Source organism: Etheostoma spectabile, chromosome 12 (assembly GCF_008692095.1).
Source record: "Etheostoma spectabile isolate EspeVRDwgs_2016 chromosome 12, UIUC_Espe_1.0, whole genome shotgun sequence".
Lineage (NCBI taxonomy): Eukaryota > Metazoa > Chordata > Actinopteri > Perciformes > Percidae > Etheostoma > Etheostoma spectabile.
Window position 1 is genome coordinate 13,329,135 of NC_045744.1, and position 21,007 is coordinate 13,350,141.

A 21,007-nucleotide genomic window follows, 5' to 3' on the forward strand; every position below is an offset into this window, starting at 1 on the left:
TCTCTGTTTTAATCTTCTTAAAAAAGCTTCCCCTGAATTTTGATAGTTAACCTTTGACTTAAAGGCGAAACTATGGCAAATTCAAAGCAGTCCATCCTTAATCCAGATTTCACCAAGCATTCAATCACAAAATCTCAAAAAGGTCTGTGGTGACCCTAAACCCCTGACTTACAAACAGTGATAAATAGTAGTCCTAATACACTCCAACAAAAGGGCAAACATTTATTTTTGGACTAAGGCTCTGCAAAGTCCCTCCTTCACTGTGCCACCACTGGCGGGTGAGGATATCAAACTGTTGGGTTTGTCAGTTCTTTTCTTAGAGAGACAAAATCCAGACTCAACCCTTTCTTTCTCTGCCTGTGTCCCATTTTCCTGGCTGTCAGGCAGTTGTCACATGAAAACAATGGCAGGGACGAGGTGGAAAACACATAAGCCTACCTATGCAAATCCTTCTCTCAGCCAGCGACTGCAAGCTTTGAGCTGCGGTGTTTCTAAGCTTAGATATATCACATTCAAAACTCCTATCTTGACACTCAAGACTTTCACGCATGCTCTCTTCTCACTGGCAATGTGTAGGAAGTGCTGCCACAATTGTCAGGCCCAATATGGTCGCAAGGTCCCAGAATTTCAGACTTCTGAATGAATACTTCATATTTGCAGCATTTAGTTTACTCACACTAACAAGATTATTACCGGCGCTATTAAGGTAACATTATAAAAATCAAAGCGGTTAAACATATCTGGATTACTAGTCAATCATTTGGTAATAATTACCAAGTGAATGCGATCAGAATGTGATCCACATGCAAACCAGTGTTGCTGTTGCATGGCTGGTATCTGTGGTAAACACACACACACACCACACACACACACACACACACACACACACACACACACACACACACACATACACACACACACACACACACACACATACATACAGTAAAGTAAAACAAAAAGGCTTTCATGTTGTAACTAATGATTGGAATATGTTAATCAAAGGAAATAAACAAACATTTTTTTCTTTTATTTTTTTCTTGTATGCTACCACACATCCTCACATCCTGACAGACATTAGCCTGATTACTAGGGAAATTAAGGCAAACCCTAATATACCTAATACTTATAGCAGTATATGTGGCGTCTAGGGTCATTAGAGAGATGAATGTGTGTGATCTGAATGTGTAACACCAGTCAATGTACAGCAAAAAGTGAAAAACTTTGTCAAGGACAGCACAAGAGAACGAGTCAGATGAATAAACTAAAAATACAGGTCATATTTCAGCACAAGATCAGATGCAAGCTTTTAGGAGACTGGATAAATTGGAAAGTGATTTACTACAATATTTATTAATATATCTATATCTATATAGCTATATATAGATATATATATGTATATATGCATATATGTATACACAAACACACATACACACGCACAGTGTATATATATATATATATATATATATATATATATATATATACACACACACACACACACACACATATGTATATAGATATACACACACAAACAATATTATATATATATATATATATATATATATATATATATATATATAAACTTATATTGTTCTGACCCACTAAAAGCATGCTAGTGTGTGGTATGTTAACTAAGCTACTTTACAGTTTTCTATTTCATTCTTGTCGTAGGGCCTCAGAGCAAGACTTGTAATAAATGCAGAAACAGAAGGAAGAGTGGCGTAAATGTCACTTGTGTGGCTAACAATTAGTGTATTCCCAAGCCTGCCTGAGTGCCAATGAAAGCTACTCTGTGGTGTAGAATATCAGGGATCGATCCACACCCGGCAGAGAGAAAACCATTAATTCGTATTAATAATGGATTAGCAAGTTATCATTTTCATGAGGCAACACTTAGTGGAAATTTGTCTGATGGCATCAGCACTGGTTGTTTTAATGGAACACTTCCATTAAGGCCTTTTCTGGCCATTAGTAGGCAACTTGTTTGCAATTAATTCCATATAAAGCTGCCCCCCCTGCAAGTTATTTACCCCGATAAAGTCAACTGCACTTCGGGCTGTTTATTTAAACCAATAAACAAGTTTGCTATCTGCCCTTCTGTTTTACAGCGGAACATTAAGGAACATTGTGTTGTTTTTTTCCCCAAATGACACACAGTCCATAGCACATGATAGTATTTATGTTGAAGGACCCTCAGACTGAATAACGTGAAGCAGGGTTTTCCTCCCCCTCGGTCCATGGATTTCAGGCAAACATTATTTTAATTATCTATTTTAAGGTTATTTAAAATCTGTCAAATTGAGTTCACATTATAAAAATATAGCAATGCAACTGTTACTGTTCAATGCACAGTACAGCAGAGTCCACCAGCTCCTCTACTTGTTCTTGCTGTGTCATTAACACCACATTATTCCCCTCACTGTGAACAAGCTAAACATACAGAATAAGGTGAGTGAGACACAGAATGTTGTTTTTAGCTCAGGTAATTAGGCCTAAATATCTCTAGCCAACTTTTGTAACACAAAGCTTCAATGTCTCCTATTTTCACCTCACACGAGAACACCTTGCTAATGCTATATGGGTGGAGTTTGCTTATTTTTCTACGAGACTTTGCTGGGTGGTCCGGTTTTGTTGCCTTTTCTATTCCAAGTCATTGACAGACCGTTCATACTGCATTCACTCATAATGACAGAAACCAAAGAATTTTTTCTTTCTTTTTGGAGAATGATAGCATAGTTGCCGAAGAGTCGTGGAGCTTTTAAAGCTTTAGTGAAATTGAGAGTCCTTCATCATTTCTGGGATACTGTACTTTAGGTGTGTCCCTGACTAAGAATTTACATAGTCGTATCGGAGTTGTCAAGTTTTTTTTTTTTTTTTTCACATTTGTGAAATAGGTTTGCATTTTCTCCACAATGAAAGACGCCCAGGGTTACAACTGGTCATTTGTATTTTTGCCCCCTCTATTTAGGCTTCATGTAGAAAAATAGCAAAAACAACAACAGTGATGTTACAACAGTATCTCTTAGCTGTTTTGTCAGAACAGACAGCACTGTTTGTTGTGTGTGTGCATGTGTAGGTAGGTAGGTAGGTGTGTGTGTGTGTGTGTGTGTAGGTGTAGGTGGGGCACTGTCGGAGTGGAGGACATCGACAGACAGACAGAACACATCACTTAGTTAGCCTGCTCGCTTTTAATGGTTGTAAATAGAATTTTCAGCCCTAATAATTTCAACCCATTTTAGCAATTCACAGACTATTCACAGACCAAAGGGAAACGAAAAGAGTGCTGCATCTAAGCTCCTTCCGCTGCTGATTGACAGAGAATCATTCATAAATTTGAAAAAATATGTAGCACTCTGCTTGTGCTACATTTTAAGTAAAAGTTCTGATTAATAAATGTATTACAAAATAGGCTATATATCATGATTTATTGGGAGAAAACAAGAAATTCTATGTAAAGTCAGAAATTTAGCACCCCAACACAGCCTGAATGGCGATTCAACTGTGAGATTGGCAGTCAAATCAGGCTCCTTAAAACATATTATCAAATAGGCAACAATTCTGGGCCACCCCTACTGTACTTAAGCCTAAATGTCTAAACCTATGGAAGAGAAAAGGAAAAGAAAAACATCAAATTTTCGAAACCCTCGTGGACCACAGCTTTATATAAGGCCTTCCTGCCTTCAGTGAATTATTCAAGACAGCGGAGAAGAACAAGAACTCTAAGTGCAATTACCCTTCACTCCTCTCTTCCCAGTGTGAGCAACATTAATATAATGGCTTTCATCTTCTCAAGCCGATTATGAACGAGAGTCTAGTCAAGTCTGCTCTTTCTCTCTCTATCTCTTGTGTGTCAGTCAATTTATGACATTTGATCAAAAACACAAAGTGCTTTTTTGACCAATGACTGGAGTGGTCATTCAAAAATACAGTGGAGCTCCAAAGTTTGTGCACCCCAGGTAAAAATGTGTATTAATGTGCATAAGGAAGCCAAGAAAAGATGGAAGAATCTCCAAAATGCATCAAATGAGAGATTAGACATTCGTATATGTCACAAAAAGTTAGATTTTATTTCCATCATTTACACTTTCAAAATAACAGAAAACAAAAAAATGGCATCTGCAAAAGTTTGGGCACCCTGCAGAGTTTATAGCATGCACTGCCCCTTTTTGAAAGCATAGGCCTTACAGTGTCATTGACTCATCTGACCTTGCCCCAAGAATCAGCACCATGGGTTCTTCTAAGCATTTGTCTAGAAAACTGAAACTGAAAATAGTTGACGCTCACAAAGCAGGAGAAGGCTATAAGAAGATAGCAAAGGGTTTTCAGATGCCAATATCCTCTGTTTGGAATGTAATTAAGAAATGGCAGTCATCAGGAACAGTGGAAGTTAAAGCAAGATCTGGAAGACCAAGAAAAATATCAGACAGAACAGCTCGCAGGATTGTGAGAAAAACAAGTCCAAACCCAAGTTTGACTGCACGATCCATCCAGAAAGACCTGGCAGAAACTGGAGTTGTGGTACACCATTCCACTATAAAGAGATACTTGTACAAATATGATCTTCATGGAAGAGTCATTAGAAGAAAACCTCTTCTATGTCCTCACCACAAAAATCAGTGTTTGAAGTTTGCAAATGAACATCTAGACAAGCCTGATGCATTGTGGAAACAAGTTCTGTGGACCGATGAGGTTAAAGTAGAACTTTTTTGCCGGAATGACCAAAAGGTACGTTTGGAGAGAAAAAGGCCCCGAATTTAATGAAAAGAACCTTTGTCCACCTGTTAAGCATGGGGGGGGGGGGGGGGGATCAATCATGCTTTGGGGTTGTATTGCAGCCAGTGGCACTGGGAACATTTCACAAGTAGAAGGAAAAATGGATTTAATAAAATGTCAGCAAATTTTGGACGCTAATTTGATGCCATCTGTGAAAAAGCTGAAGTTAAAGAGAGGATGGCTTCTACAAATGGATAATGATCCTAAACACACCTAAAAATCCAATGTGGATTACATCAAGAGGCGTAAACTGAAGGTTTTGCCATGGCCTTCACAATCTCCTGACCTCAACATAATTGAAAATCTATGGATAAACCTTAAAAGAGCAGTGCGTGACAGACAGCCCAAAAATCTCAAAGAAGTGGAAGACTTTTGGAAGGAAGAATGGGCGAAGATACCTCAAACAAGAATTGAAAGACTCTTGGTTGACTACAAGAAGTGTTTCCAAGCTGTGCGTTTCCAATACTTGCCAAAGGGGGCAGTACAAGTGTAAATGATGGAAATAAAATCAAACTTTTTGTGACATGTTATATGAATGTATAATCTGTCATTTGATGCCTTTTGGAGATTTTTCCATCTTTTCTTGGCTTCTTTAGGCACATTAATAAAACATTTTACCTGGGGTGCCCAAACTTTTGAGCCCCACTGTGACTGCTTAAAAAACATGCAAGGATAAATGCTTGATTGTGTTATTGATGGTGAGGATGTGGGTGTGTCTATTATCAAACTTTTGGGAATCTGAGGTTTTATATTACCTGTGGTATTTAAACTGGTGCCCAACCGAAATCTAGTCAAAGATGATTCACCACTTTTTTTTTTCATCCACCTGATTCCTTAAGGGAAGGTTTTAACATACATTAGATAAAGGCAGACATTAGTTTCTTTGTTATACTTTTTATTGCATACGTTTTTAATAAAAATGATGGTTATAAAATGAGTGCCAACTATACTTTATGTTTTACAATTCCTTTTCTCAATGCCCCTCTCAAACACCCTTTATTTGCTGCTGGTTGGAAACTCACCATATCAATAACTGAAAAAGTCGTCCACACAATGCAAATGTAAAATGCAAAATCACTCCCCGTCTCCAAAGAACAGGCTCTTTATGAAGTGTGTGGCCCCAACCTACAAGACAAGCCTGCTAATGTCTCAGCTGAAAGGCAAAGCTTTTCTTCATAACCCTGGGGCTACATCACCTCCAATGTTCATTTAGTTCATTGACTGAAATGTTCTTATTTGCTCTCTCATGAAACCAAGCATTTTTTCCCTTCTGAAACTGTGAAGGGCGACTGACTGCTGCCTTTGGATGCATGTGTGTGTGAGAAACAGAGTGTTAACCTGGGGACACTTGCATGCAAAACAAAATACAAATAATAAAGCACATTTTAGCACATTTTGAATGCAGCTTGAATATGTAATAAAGAATATAGCATGACATCTTTGTTATGGAAATCCAAACTACTCTCTAAAGTTGCTGTGGGAGTACGAAAGGACATTTGGAGCAAATGATGGGGAGGGGGGTGAAATCCAAGGGTCACCTTGGCTTGGATCCTGACATTAATAGACCAGTGTGGGGAAAATGTTAAGTGTGTTAAGTGATCCCGGTAGGGGGTGGGATGGGGATCCGCTACTGAGATGGCTCCTAGCTTCTTCAGAGATCCTATTTTAGGGTTAGCTTTCCATCCATCACCACAAATCCCCTTGCGACCTTACTAACCTCATTTGTTTGCCTCCCCTAGATTAGCCTTCCCTGAGAGACCATAAAGAGCCCCTACAATTGTTCTCATCTTTTCACCCACAAGGCCCAGAGATCTTAAGTAATTCAACTCTCCACTAGACAAAATTGAGGGTGAAATTAAATTATGTTAACTGTGGGGATATGGAACTACAAAGAAATTATGGCTCAACCCCAACAGGCTCTTTGTTAATTCCCTTGTGATTTGCATCTTTGAAAAGCTAAGGTGACCATTTACCCATAAAATAGTTATCAATTAAGATCCAACCATGCGTTATGCTGCGTGCCATGTCCACAGGCTGTTTGGTTTAAATGTGATGCCTTTATAGCACCTTGGAGGATGCTCCAACAGTAAACACTACATGGGTGTATGGCAATGTGCCTTAATATTACTTGATTATGTTCTTTATGCAAGCTATCTTAGATTTCTCCAATCACAGCACAGTTTGATCAATGAATGTAACAATAATTTTGTATGGACACAAATTAAATCCACATCATACCTTCAAAATCTCTGATAATATTGAATTATTTCAATTCAAAGTAGCCAAAGATTAAGTGAGAATGTAGTCTGGATCAACAGAAGTACATTTCCAGAAAAAACTGCCTTGCATCCGGTGCGAGGCTCACACATCAGATGTCCCTCACTTTCTGCTCTCTGTGTGTTGCCGTTCTCAAAGTCTGTTTGCTTCGGGAAACAACAACATGAGTGAAGATAGTTGTGGAAACTTTACCGTCTGATCAACAGTACAGAAGTTAGCTAGCCATGGCACAAAAGCATATTTTGGATTTCTTTCATCCACAGACTAAAAAGCCTAAAAGACAAGAGGCAGAAAACTCAGCAACTGTAGCCGAAAGAAGTAGCAGCAGCACCTCTACACCTGTCACTCCCAGCGCGACCCTGCTAGCAACAGACGGCGAGGGGGATAGTCTTGGAAGTCAAGCTGGCAGCACCAGGGCAGCCGCAGAGGGAACTCTAGGCTGAGTTTTCCTAGTAACATTACCAAAAAGGCTCAGGATGCTGTAAATTTATGGTACAATATGAAAATGGCTAGTGGATTTAAGACAAATATTAATTTATTGAATTAATCAAATTCGTGTCATATGTGTCAGTGGCGTGTTGATCTCTACATTGTTAGTAATTAATTAATTTTCTAACCTGGACACACATTCATATGGTTTAATTAAGGACTTATTATAATTTTATCATTGCACTTACAATAACAAGCGTAGTCGTCCTCAATTTAGGTCATTGCGCCGTCTAATCTCCGTTTTTTCCTGCATCCACTGTGTGTTTGTGTGTGTGTGTGTGTGTGTGTGTTTGTGCGCGCGCGCATCAGTCGTGGGGGGAACTGAGCAGCCCCGCCCACAGCAGAGAGCCGACCAGATTAAACCAGCAGCACATTTCAGCAACTTTGAGTGAAAAAATATTACAGCGTACATTGATGTTAAAATGTATACAAGTTAGCAGAACGGTCTGAAATGTCTTTCGCTGTACGTTTTGTTGGTAAATGTGAGAAATTCGAGTCACACACGTCTCGTCGGAAACACGGAAATGAATATGACCACGTACGTGTGACGTCAACCCGTTCTCACTCCCGCTTGGTCATTGGCTCTTAGAGTCACATGCTGATACAAAGTTTAGTATGTGGGACCGCTGGGATTGGTTGCAGTTGTGGGAAACTCTGGTTATTGGTCAAAATAGCGAAATGTTGCGGTGATTGGTTAAAATTGCGAGTTGCACCAAAGTCACGGTGATTGGTTGAATTGGCGTGAATTGGCGTGATCGCGACATTGCAAAATCCTGGAGGGAATGAACAGTTATTTTTGTATGTGGCGTTTTCTTTTGCAAGGTGCAAATGTTCTACCAAATCAAGTTCTTTCCCAAGACCATTTTTGCAGAGCCATTGTTGCTGCGCCTGGAGCTTAGCACCGCCCAAGACGATTGTGATTGGTTTAGACACACACCGCTGTGGAGATAGGTCTGGCAATGCAAGACTAGTAAGAATGTTAAAAATAATAAGTTAAAGTGATGAATTGTGACTGCCTTTGGCCCTGCTATTGAGCTCCCTAGTTAAACTATTAATCACACATCATTAACATCCGATGACCCTTTTCTCCTTCCATTCTGACATTGCTGCACTGGCTTATGAAAACAACTACCCATCAAATCTCCCCAACGTCTAAATTGTGATCCTCTAACACTTTATCTTGCAGATGTTATTCTCACATACATTGCTGTTTCCCCACTGCTTTCTCAGAGTGCATTTTCTGTTGTTTAGTTCTCCCTCCACCTTAGCCTCTCTCAGTGTGCCTGTCTGTATGATGTGTGTGGACCACTACTCTCCAAGTGGCTCTCCAAGGTGGATGTGGTTACTTTAAATTAAAAAAGAATCAATTTTTATCCCTGTCAGTGTTAAAACTAGGTGACCATATGGACACTAAAAGATGCAATCCAATTTCCAGCCACCCGGCTACCCGTCTGGCCACCACTCTCCAAACCACTTTGGCACAATCACATCAGTCCATTGTACGAGCTTTAGGATTTGCCAAATCAATCTATTGAGCTTGTCTTATAGGTTATGTTTTTAAGATATGCTATATTACTGGCCAATTGTGGATATTTCTTGTCCAAAACCAGTGCATCTGTACAGTATATTTAGCATAACCACCCCATGGAAAACCTCTTAGGAGGTCTAGGAAATGGACAATAAAGAAACAGCAATAGCTAATATTTCTACAGAACTAACAAACTACAATGATTCTAATAATGGCATGTGTGGTGAGACAAAAATGAGACACTAAACAGTTGTGGCATGACAGTGGTTTACTGTAAAAAGTCACTTTAAACTTATTAAGTAAATTATGGTCCCATTGTAATCCTTCTGCCACTGGGAGTGAAAAGAGCAGGCTTGGGTCCAAAGGCTACTGTGGTCTTGCTGCACCTCACATGAAAAGCCACTCAAGATTATAACACAAGAGGCATGAGAAGAGACACATACATCAAAAGCTTATTAAAGCCAATGAAATAACTCACAATGACAGCACTACAAAGAGATAACCATTACATTTGAGTGCTGGGTATGTATGACTTTGAGGCTGACCTTGTGGGCCAATGGCCTTTTGTGTACCAGGAGGCTGTACAGAGAGCAGGTTGATTAGCCTGAGCTCCCCGGGGATCGATGGGACGTCTGCAATCGGCACTCAGAGTAATCACACTGTATTGTGTACCTACTCAGTGACGATACATGAATGATGTCATAGGGCTATTACATTGATCGTACTGGTGGAGGATTTGTTGTACTTATTTGTGCTTCAAAATCATGATGAATTGCACCATCTTAAGTTTCATAAACAAAAAGTACAACAACAACCTTTGAAAAGTAGACATCAGAAATGTGCGTTATTAGTCGATGGGTTGATTAAATGTTGCTACCAATGCTAGTCAGCACCAGAAATACCAGTCGATTAAACATAGTATTAAAATTATTACTATTAGGTAAACCATGCCGTCTGAGCTCCCCTCACTCCATAGCTTAGCCTCTTCCTTCCTGCCGGTCTTCAGTCTCAAATCGGACATTGGGGAAATATTATTGGGGATATTATTGAAAAGAAGGATTCATGTTTTCAAATGGCTCTTATAATAAATGCAGTATAATCGTTGATTAACAACGGAAAATGTTTAACCTTTTAGATTGAATTGTGCTCAATTGTGACTGTCAGTGTTTTCTTATTTTAGACTAGTCCATTAGTCAAAGTTGAAAATTCTGTCATTAGGATTATTCCTAGTAGCCAACCCAAACCAGAAAACAATGCAATGTAAATGGAATTATCTATAGTTGTTATTTAAGGAGAAGGCCTGACACTGCTTTTCAACCTGTGGTTGTTTTGCCTGCTAAACGTTTTTAAGGTGGAGCAAAGGACATCAGACCAACCTGTGTAATCAGAAACTTGCCAGGCACCCCGCCCATAATATCTGTCTGGTGTCTGCCATGTATTTTTATACAGGAAATCCAAAGCAGAGCTATTAAGTTCACATAACTAAGTTGCATACAAATTACAGGCATCCAATGCACACAACCCCACCATTAGTGGTAGGTGTTATTTTTGCCCCCCCCCCCCCACTGTCTCATTTTAATTCTATGTCTGTTTGCTTTACAGTCTGCGTAATAGCAGGCCTAGGCCTTTTCCCATGTGTGCTTACATTAAACTATAACCATGGGTTAACTTCGGACCAGAGCCAGGCTTTTCTGTGAGTCGATATCAGTTTTCTTTTCAGTTTTTCTTTTTCTTTCTTTTAAGTTGAAATTCCATCTTTTCTATTGTTCCTCATCCATATTGTGTGTGCATCTTCAATAGAAACGCTTGTGCCAGCTTGTCACAGCAGAGTATCTTTGTCTGTTGTAATTAAAATACTTGGCTCTGGGTTTTTATCCGTAAATGATATGATTACCAAAATTAGAGACCGGGGCATTCTTGCTTTCACAGAAACAGAGAGGCAGAGATTAAAAAGACCAGATATCCATAAGTATAGATACTGTAGAACATTGTCCAAATCCACCCACTGCTCACAGAATTGAACACAGTAAAATACAAGCAAGCCGTGTCTAGCTGTATGTGATTCTTTGAAAATATGGCAACTGAAGACGGCCAACATCCCCTAAAGACATAAGATCCAGTAGAGTCAACCTACTTAATATTCACCTTTGTATGTATCTTCACAATATAAATTAAAACAAGCACATTAGCAGCACATATTAAAAATTAGGGTCCTATCCAAAATCTGGGTTACATTGGGCGTCTAACAGATTTAGGACACATACTGTAACACAACCGTGAAATGGCGCGCAACCAATAAATAACTAACTGGCATTGCAGGTCTTACTTTGTCAAAAAGAGTGTCATTCCAATTATTCATAGACCACAAATTGTCTTACAATGTTTTAATCAATTTCCTCCAGACAATTATTTATCAGCCATTCATACTTTATTTAAATTATTAAGTAACTTACCTATTATGCTGTATTTGTTAATTTGTATTGGGCCGTAATGGAGGGAGCAGACATATTGTAACATATTGCAATAGTTTTGGTTGCATAGAAAAAGCAGTAAGTATGTGTTTTTAACTCTGGGAATGGACACAGTGCAGCGGGTCTTACTACTGTCCAGTAGTTAATCATGTTTGATTTGGTCCGATCCCATTACTGGCAGAGCAAAGACAGTCTTGCCAGACCACAAGAAAAAAAGACAAGAGAGCAAAACCTTTCTGCAAGGTCAAGTTCACACTGATACTGTGCAAAACACTAGACACACTGAAACAAAGATGATAACACATGGCTGAGTAACACAAGGCAAAGGGGTACAGAAAAAAACAAATCCTATTGGTAACATGAATGTCAGAACAGGGCAGTTGGCGTGGTCGGGTGGGGGAATGGGAGGGGTCGAGGTATAATTGAATTAAAGTGACCCCATGACAGCACTAGAGGTGAGGTCATGTGCTGAATTAATTCCGTCCTTGACCGCGTCTTCGGCAGGGCAGTGCTTCTATACTGCCCTCAAGACCCTAAGGCACAGCAATGATGACACATCTTCCTGAGCGCCTTCTCACAGCCAAACGTCATTCAGATTTACAGCCAGGCACAGAGGCTGGTAGAGCTTTACTTTGTGCACTGTATGCTTATTATTAGTAAACTGACAAGCAAGAACCTAATCAAGATGTTGGGTCTGGGAACTCACCATTGGCAAGGCTCAATCTGAGGTGCGGGATAAGCGGTTGTCTTTCAAATTCCCTCTGCACTCAGTAGGATAGCACTACAACCAACCAGAGCAACGCTAGTTGACAGATTAAACTTTTGCTATATCCTGTCGGCAAAACTCCAAACACATCTTTCTTTTTTAAGAATGACTTCGGTGCTTAACTCTGCTTAAGTCTTCCAGATTTGCGGCCAAAGGCCGCTGTTTGCCAGCAGCAGCAGCCATCTTCTTTGTTTTCAAGTAGCAGGAAGTTCATGCAGAACCGTCTCAACTCGGTTGTCCTTATGTTAAGCCCGCCCACCGACTCTGTACACGATGTGATTGGCCTAACCAGAATTTGTTTTTTCCAGCTTGCAAGCCAACGGAGAGTTGCTAGACTAACCCTAGCTGCAAATTACATTTGCTGCTGCTAAGGTCCATCTAGATTTCTAGGCTATATTAATAGTGCATATATTAAAGATTGTTATACTTTAGGACATGCATTAGACAAGCTGCTATTTCTGTTAGAATCCACCAAAGATACCAAATGTAAATTTAATCTATATTCTATTTTAAATGAAACTCTTTGCTGCATCGCATGAGAGCTTGTTCTTTGTGAATATCTCTGTATATTCAATTAATGTCCAACAATGCAGTGGGTTAAAATCCACTTATAGATAGATAATGCTGTCTGTCCCTTAAAATAAGAAGAATGTCAACAAAAGGGCTGCATTTATTCAACTGATGACTAAATAAGATAATACACCTGAAGTTATTCTAAAATACCTGGATTTTAACCTCCCATGTGTGTAGCAAATGATGGGCTTAAATGTTCTTACTGTCAAAATACTTATGAAGCTTAAGGTAGGATCAGATTGTACAGGAAGCAAGGCAGGACTTTACAGGTGAATTAGGTTATTTACCTTCTGCTTGAAAGGAGAACACCATGCAGCTGAGTAGAAGCAGGAACAGCAACGCCCCTCTGGGCAGGAGGGGCATTGTCAGATGAATATTAGGCACCATGTTCCAAGTTGGCACTGCTCCCTCCTCAGTCCCCTGCTAGACACGTCCCACTCTGACAGGATCAAAGACTAACACCTGGGAGAGAAAACACATGCAGAACAGGAATACAGAAACATTAGTATTCAAATACACTATATATTTGCATATATTTGAATGTGAATAATACCACAGTAAAGCAGAAATATCAAAAGCAAGTCGCAGAGCAGAACCAAAAGAGACTGACATTTTGTACACTTGTAAGAACCCCTAACACTACACTTGTAAGAAAACAACAGCACATAACACTAGAGATCTTTGGTCGTGATCAACAAGGCACCCAATACCCACAACAAAATTCTGCTTGGGGCAGAGGAAAATACAAGTGAAGCGAATGTAACACGCAAACAACATCAGCAAAAGAGCTAGGAAACAAAGGCAGAACAGTGCAACAGAGAGAAACCATGGTAAGAAATAAGAAGAACAAAGGGGAGGTCAGGATGCCGTATAAAGCTATCTTCTCACAATGGGGATCAGTTAAAAACCCAGAGGACCTCCTAAACAGTACTCCCTAAGGACTGCCGCACACTTAATTTTCCCCATTAAGAAATTGAAACTGTGTCTTCCAGATGGGTTCAAATCACACTAAGTGCTATGATCTCATAATATGGCAACATGTATACATACATAAACATTTAACAAATAATGCAGCACAAGGGGGACATGGTTGGTCAACAAAGCAGCAGCAGGTGTACCACAAATTAACTTAGCAATAAAACAGAAAGCATTAGTCCATAGTCTTAAGTAGTGGGTGGAGACACAAAAACAAAGGCTGCTCCTAAATTGAACCACACCGGCACTGATTCTTTGTCTTTTTAGGAATTACATTTAGTGTAGGAAATGACTAAGCCAGCTGATATGATTCTGATATATGACCCTAAACTTTTCATAGCCAGTAGTTTCGATGTCTAATGTTATTATAAACAAAGTAACTGTGTATCCTCATGAATTGAGCTAACTACATTTGTTATCCCTACACTCTTGCCCATGGCCATGTGTGATGAGTAATCATAACGCTGCAAATAAGACCACAATATGGTAAGGATAGATCTCTCTTTTGATGAAATTGAAGCAGTATTTCCAGAGGACAAAAATGAATTAAAATAAGAAAAGTTTTAAAAGTTTTCAAGTAAGCCTGCTTTCTTCTTCAAGGGCTCCTTGACAATGATTCTGTGTAAAGCTTTTACAAGAGGCATATCGGAATTGAATTAAAAACTGTCTTAGCTCGTCTGTTCAGTCTCACTGTCGAGTTTATAGTGGCAAGTGAACAATGCTGATTGCTGATATTTGTGAAAAGAGACAGAGAGGCGCTCACAATGTGAAATATCTTGAGGCTTGCTGGGTGGCTGGGCAGCTTTAGTCTATTCAGTTCAGCTAAATAAGTTAGAGTGTCAGGAACACAATGTCTTCAGTATCTTGTGTAAAAAACCTTTCCATTCTTAAGCTTGTGGAGGTGTTGAGCAGCCCATTACTCATGTGGCTGCTTCGATGTGTGTGGAAACACACACACACCGGGCAACTCTTGTGAAACAAGACCAAGGAAAACACTCTGCTAGGCAGAGATCTTCGGAAAGCAAAATTTCAAGGGTTTTCTTTTCTTCATCTGAGTTCTGCCTTAACCTTTTTCGACAAGTCACTTGGCAAAGGAAAAGACAGACATAGCTGAGTAAAATGATGTGAAGGAATGCTTTGTGTGAGTCACGGTGCTTGTGCCTCACCTGGGCACAGTTACAGACAGGCATCATTGACGGCTAGCTCGGCATCACTGTTTGTCACTTGCAGGAATGGGCCTCTAGGCTTTTATGTCTACTAAACTCATTTCCTATGCAGCACACCTTGCATCGAAGGAATTTCCAAACACTGTGTGCAGCCAAGAACGTCTATCATCAGTGAAAGTTCAAGCTGTGATCGTATCAAGCTGTATTTTACTCCTCCCTGCATGCGGATTTTTAAGGAAAACCCACAAGTGCAGTTTAAATAATTTAAAACCTCTGGAAAAAGAGATTCCCCTTGTGTCTTCACCTTCACTGTTAATGAGAAAGCAGCTTATTGTTGATGTGTTAAAATGTGGCAGATGAAAAACATGCCCAAATATACTGGCCAGGGTGCCAAAGTACTCAATCATACCCCTACTCTGCAACTAGAATTAAAGACATGTAGGCCCCATTTGTATTTCAATGTAATACCCCAAAGTTAGTTTTGCAAAATGAGTGTAACTCCCATCAACTTTGTTGGCTGACAAATTTGTTTTGACACTCCTTTTTATGTACGCTACTGTTGCGTTGGTTCATGGTAGTGGTTAGACAGAGTGAGTGAGGCTGATAGAGTTGGCTACTCGCCATGCTCCAAACCCTTGGCGGTGGAGGGATATCTTTTACAACAGATGCCAGAGAGAGGCAGATGCTTTTCATCTTCAATGAGACAAATTCCTAGAGCGAGGTTTATTCTTTATTTATATAGCTGCTTATTTATCCCAGTGCAGCTTGGTGCCTCCCAGCTGCACACAAATACTATGGGACAACACTCACCACTATGTGCATTTGTGCTGTGGCGGTAGTGCTACTGAGAGGACAGGGCACCAACATGGAAATGGTACAGGGTGATCCAAAATCTGAGCAAGAAGCTCAGCACAGAGGAAGACATTTTTTGGAACTATGTGGGAAAGCGAGAGAAAAACAATAAGAACATGTAGGGGTGGATGTCTGCCCTTGTGAGATGGTATTTGAATCTTTCTGTCCTGGTAAGAAATTAATTCTGATGCCTGGTTGGTGTGTGAGAATAAGAGAGGAAAGTGTGAATGAAAAAGAAAGAACTGGCACAACATGATTGCGGCTAAAATGATCATCCAAATTAGTTCACCAGAAATTGAAATCTAATTAATAATCACAATAATTAGTAAGGATGAAATTATGAGCTAAATAGTTTTACTGCTAGAGTAGATATGTTTTGAATTAATAACCTACAGTCTGAATGTTCCATAAACCGGTTTGCCACAACGTATACTAAAACTTCTACTTTTTATTATTATTATTAAAGGTTGAATTATAGAATTAAGGCCGAATTTGGTGCCCTGATATAGGAAAATAATAGACAAGACAATGTCAAAGATTTGTTAGTTCCCTATCACTTAACCTGTTGAAGAAACATAAGGCTGCGTTCAATGAATTAAAACGTTCTAGATTGATTAGCTAATGTTTAGGAAAAGCTCGCCCATTCATTCACAATGAAAGAGAACAGGTTATTAAATTGGTACTGAAGTTGAAATAACCCTCACCAACTAGCCACTAGTCTAGGCATCCGTTAGGGCTTTAAAGACCTTTTAAAAGAGGCTTTGGAGTCTTGATTATCTGCGGAGTTCTCATTAATGCAGATTGTGACGTATACTGTATACACACTTTTTTAGGCAGACGACTAAGAGGTTTAGTGAAGTAATTAACAATGAAACAATGGGTTGTGCCTTCTAAACGGTAAACTGTGGAGGACAAAAGAGCTTTTGAGTGAGTTCAGTAGGCAGGGGAATATAACAAAAAATACACACCTTTCTTGTGTGCTTGTTTGCCACCCACATCAGATGCCTGTCATTCAAGCCATTACCACTAGTGAGTGAGTGAGTGAGTGAGTGAGTGTGTGTGTGTGTGTGTGTGTGTGTGTGTGTGTGTGTGTGTGTGTGTGTGTGGTGTGTGTGTGTGTGTGTGTGTGTGTGTGTGTGGTTGTGGCAAAGGAGTGGCCACCCATATAGAATTGGTGGTCTACAAACAGACAATGACGAGATGAAACGAGGCACAGCTGTGCAGAGAGAGCGCAAAGGCTGAGTAAACACTACTATTACACTAACTACAGGTAGCATCAATGCTCTCCATCGTTTCCATCCCTCCTGCTCATGTTCTCCCTTTTTCTCCGTCTCTTTTTAATGGGTCATCCTGAGGGGGTGGGGGTGTGGGGACAGCTGAGACATATGGCTGGTAGTGTGGGGAGCTAATCATGGCCGTCTCTGGAGGTGATAAACCCAGACCAGAGAGGTTTGTGTTGGCGTAGCCTGCAACGGCTCCATAAACACAGTTACAAGCTGAATTTCGACAGCAGTGTTTTGGTCCATGATTAGTTTTCCATGCCCTAGCAGGCTAACCCTCACAAGTCTGTGCTCCTTTTTTACCTCAGCGGTGAACACGCACCCCAAGACCCCAGGAGAATTACTACAAGCCTACGAGCCCTGTATTGTAAAATGAAAGTGTAAAGTAACAAAATTAGTTTTTTTCTCCAACTCTGAAAGCCTTTCTGTATACACAGACTTGATGGTGCATGTCTTTTTTTACAGGGCTGCAACAAGGCCCTGCATTGAAATTCACCCAACAAAGGGTAATGTCCTGTGACCTATCAAGTTTTACAGCACTTTTGTTTACAAGCTGATTCCACAGAGTTAATTGTTAACGCCTTCCTGCCGAGCAGAAGATTGATAGACTGAAAGGCAACTGTAACACATAAATGCACTGCCTTAAGTTGAGCAATATAAAGTAAGAAGCACTGATTATGCTGACCTACAATTAAAAGACAAATTTTGTTAATAACATGAGGAACATGTCTGCTTGTGAGGATGACACAGACAAATCCATTAGGTATTTAAGACACCTCAATAATAGCGTATGCTAATACTACATCCATATGAAATGTATTCAGACATTTACAACATAGGTCTCCACGACACATTGTGATGTAATCTGTGACACATGTGAATTGAATTTAATGCACCGGGCTCCTGATAATGTCCTGAGACACTAACTTGCCTCTGAACAGAATGCAAAGACCATCGCATAATGGCCTCACCCATATGATACAATGTCGATTGGCATTTAGTCTGGTTGAGTGAACATTTAACAAAACTCAAGCGCCTCCATTGCAACTGAAGTGGGGATTTACAATCACCTCTGGGGGGTTACCAATCTTTTCAGCTGCAAATAAATCTTGGAATGAAAGGTGATATGTATTACACTGAAATGTATTACACAGAGTAGAAGAGACATACCAAAGCACCACTTCCATTTGAATTTATTGGAGAGTGATTATCGGCGTTGTCAAGCAGCAGAGCAAGGAGAAAATGGCTTGCACTACAAAGTGCTGGGCAAAGGGCCTGCAATAAATCAAAAAGCAGGCTCAATGTAAAACAGACATTCATCAAATAAAAGCAATGCTGTGCATACCTGGAACAATTGAATGGATGAAACAGCTTTCTGTAAAGTAGCACTAACCTTAGGAGCCATGGTTACAGATACAAACCAGTTAAAAATGTACAAATATTAAACAGTTAAAACCAGTCTCTCACCTTTGTCCTAAGCCCCTCTCACTACACCAGCGCAGTAACCTTAACCCTAAACTCATTTCAATCATCCTGTACAGGATTGGGATCCTGATGCGGTTATATAGTGGCAATTCTGCAACTGTGAGCCTTTGGCTACGGTTGGCAGAATCTCTAAAATTCTATGACAATATTAATGTGTTTATTGCATTTATGTCCGACTCTTTTAGATTCTCTCTTTTTCCTTTTCTGAGTTGCTTTGCAGTGTAGGCAGTTGTTGCCATAGCTGGATTAGCAACTTTTTCGGGCAGGATTTTCCACAGTTGAATCAGGCTTTCTACAAAAGGTATGTGCATTAGCATCTGCATTTGTAGAACAGCCAATAGGAACACCCGCTCTCTGACATGACCTGTGATTGGCCAAAGTCTCCAGTCACGGGCTAGATTTTTTCAAAGCCTAGGTAGCAAGGTCAATTTTTCTCTCAGACGCTTGAATTAAAAATTGCCCAATGACGCCAAATAAAATGGCCTACCCCAGCTTTAAGCTTGAAAATTAAAATGACATATTCATAAAGTTATAAAGTAATATTCACAAAAAAGAGGTTTAACTCAAGTGTTAAACCATGCTTTTATTCTGAAGACTTTTGAGGTGTGAGGCTTAATTGTTTTGAAAAGTGGCAATTAAATAATGATTCTCATTGTTATTGTGTTGGACAAGTTCAAAGGTAGGGCGTAAATAAAACTAATGGGGAATGAAAAAATAACAATGCTTTGTATTTAATTCAGGGTCTCTAAAAATGTACGCAGCCAATAGCCTTTCCCTAGTTCAAAGATTTTTATTTTTGATTATTTATTTGTACTTGTTAACAGTTTAGAGTTCTACAAATTAATTACTTCATAATTAAGAATGATTCTGTTCTATGGCCAAACATTAAACTAGCAATAGAAACCTAGACACTTTTCAACAGCAGGTGTGCACATATATCAGAAGGAAATTCACACTGTCAAGCAAGAAAGATGGGAAAGACGTAACCACTTGACAGTTTGCTTGTGGACAGATGGTGCCATAAAATGACTAGGCAGGCAGCACAGAAGGCATGGACACCCCCACCCCCGCCCCTAAGACCACAACTTTAACTCCCCCACCCCCTGGGCAGAAAGCCTTGTCTCCGCCAGTAAAAGACAAATAGAGTGAAGGCATTTGAGGAGAAAGACTGGCAAATACAGAGCTCCATAGATCAATAGATGGCCAAACAGAGACAGATTTCATGACTGAATCTTTAGCAACCCGAAAGAGCAGAAATATTAGAACGACTAGCAATGTAGACATGGAAGATTATGTAACACAGCTAAAAAGACATTGTATAAGCAGGTATCCTCACTAGTATTGTTCAACAAGGAATTAAACCTTCCCTTTCTCTTTGGGTTTAAGTGTAGGCTATCTATATTTTACATGAGGCACTGAAGTGAAAATATTGTGCCCAACATTGTATAAGAGGGTGGGGGAGGGGGGGGGGGGGGGTTACCAGGGCTTCATACTATTCAGCAGGTGTCTACACTGTTCTAAATCAATTACCTCTAGTGAGTCAGTGCTTAGGGTAGGGGGTATTGTAAATCAGCTTGGTGTCAGACCAGATTAGTTACTGTAACGGCTGGGAGTGAAGCTCTTTGGCCAACAAGGACCTTCCAGAGGCCTACATAAGAACTAAGCTGTGGTCTCAGTGCTCAGTGGCAAAGCAGCAACTCTAGTAACTTTCTGCCACAATACTTTTACTAAGGTTGGTGCTATATGAGGATGTGATCAACTACCTTGATTTGTCAGGTATTTAGTTCACAAAGGGAAAAAAGGCTGTTTTATCTAGGAATTTATCCATATTGCACAATTCAACTTTGTACATATTTTCAGTTTTACAGTAATTAGGATTTACCTACTCATATTAGGGAAATCCAAATTGGCTGTGGAAGGATTCACCAAACTGCTATTTCTTGCATTGGTTATTAAAAACAAAAGTGGGCATTCACTGGCTCAAGGGTACTGGGGGGATGGTTTGTGTTTGTCCAACTGCAACCACTTATCTCACAACATTCTTTTATGCAAAATAGTGCTGGGTATCATTCAAAAACACCGGTATTGATACCAATACTGTGACTTTGATACCAGTTCATAAACAATATTGTTTTCAATATGAATTTTTTAAAATCCATTTTTTCAAAAATAAATTAGAACATTAGGGCACACATTTTTATTTTTAAGCTCCTAATACGTGAGCCCTGTCTCTGTGTGTAACGTAGAGTTTTTCCTGCGTGTCTTGACGTGTACCGTTAGACAGCCAATCACAGACATTATTAGATCTTGGGAGAGGCATGCTGACTGCTTATTGGCTCACTGACGCTGATAAGATTAGCTCCTTAGGTAATGAA

General features: G+C 39.8%; 1 protein-coding gene across 28 annotated transcripts in view; it reads right to left on the reverse strand.

The window, feature by feature from the left end:
• Positions 1-21,007, reverse strand: part of ptprfb (protein tyrosine phosphatase receptor type Fb) — a 176,770-nt gene that overhangs the window by 103,675 nt on the left and 52,088 nt on the right. For 26 of the 28 annotated variants that reach the window (XM_032532660.1, XM_032532659.1, XM_032532662.1 and 23 more), the window contains exon 2: positions 13,162-13,336. In XM_032532660.1, the coding sequence (XP_032388551.1) occupies positions 13,162-13,261 (100 nt within the window). In that variant the 5' untranslated portion in view covers positions 13,262-13,336. Of the gene's footprint in view, positions 1-13,161; positions 13,337-21,007 lie in introns of those variants that run through there. The other 2 variants (XM_032532652.1, XM_032532646.1) reach the window with 1 other exon arrangement.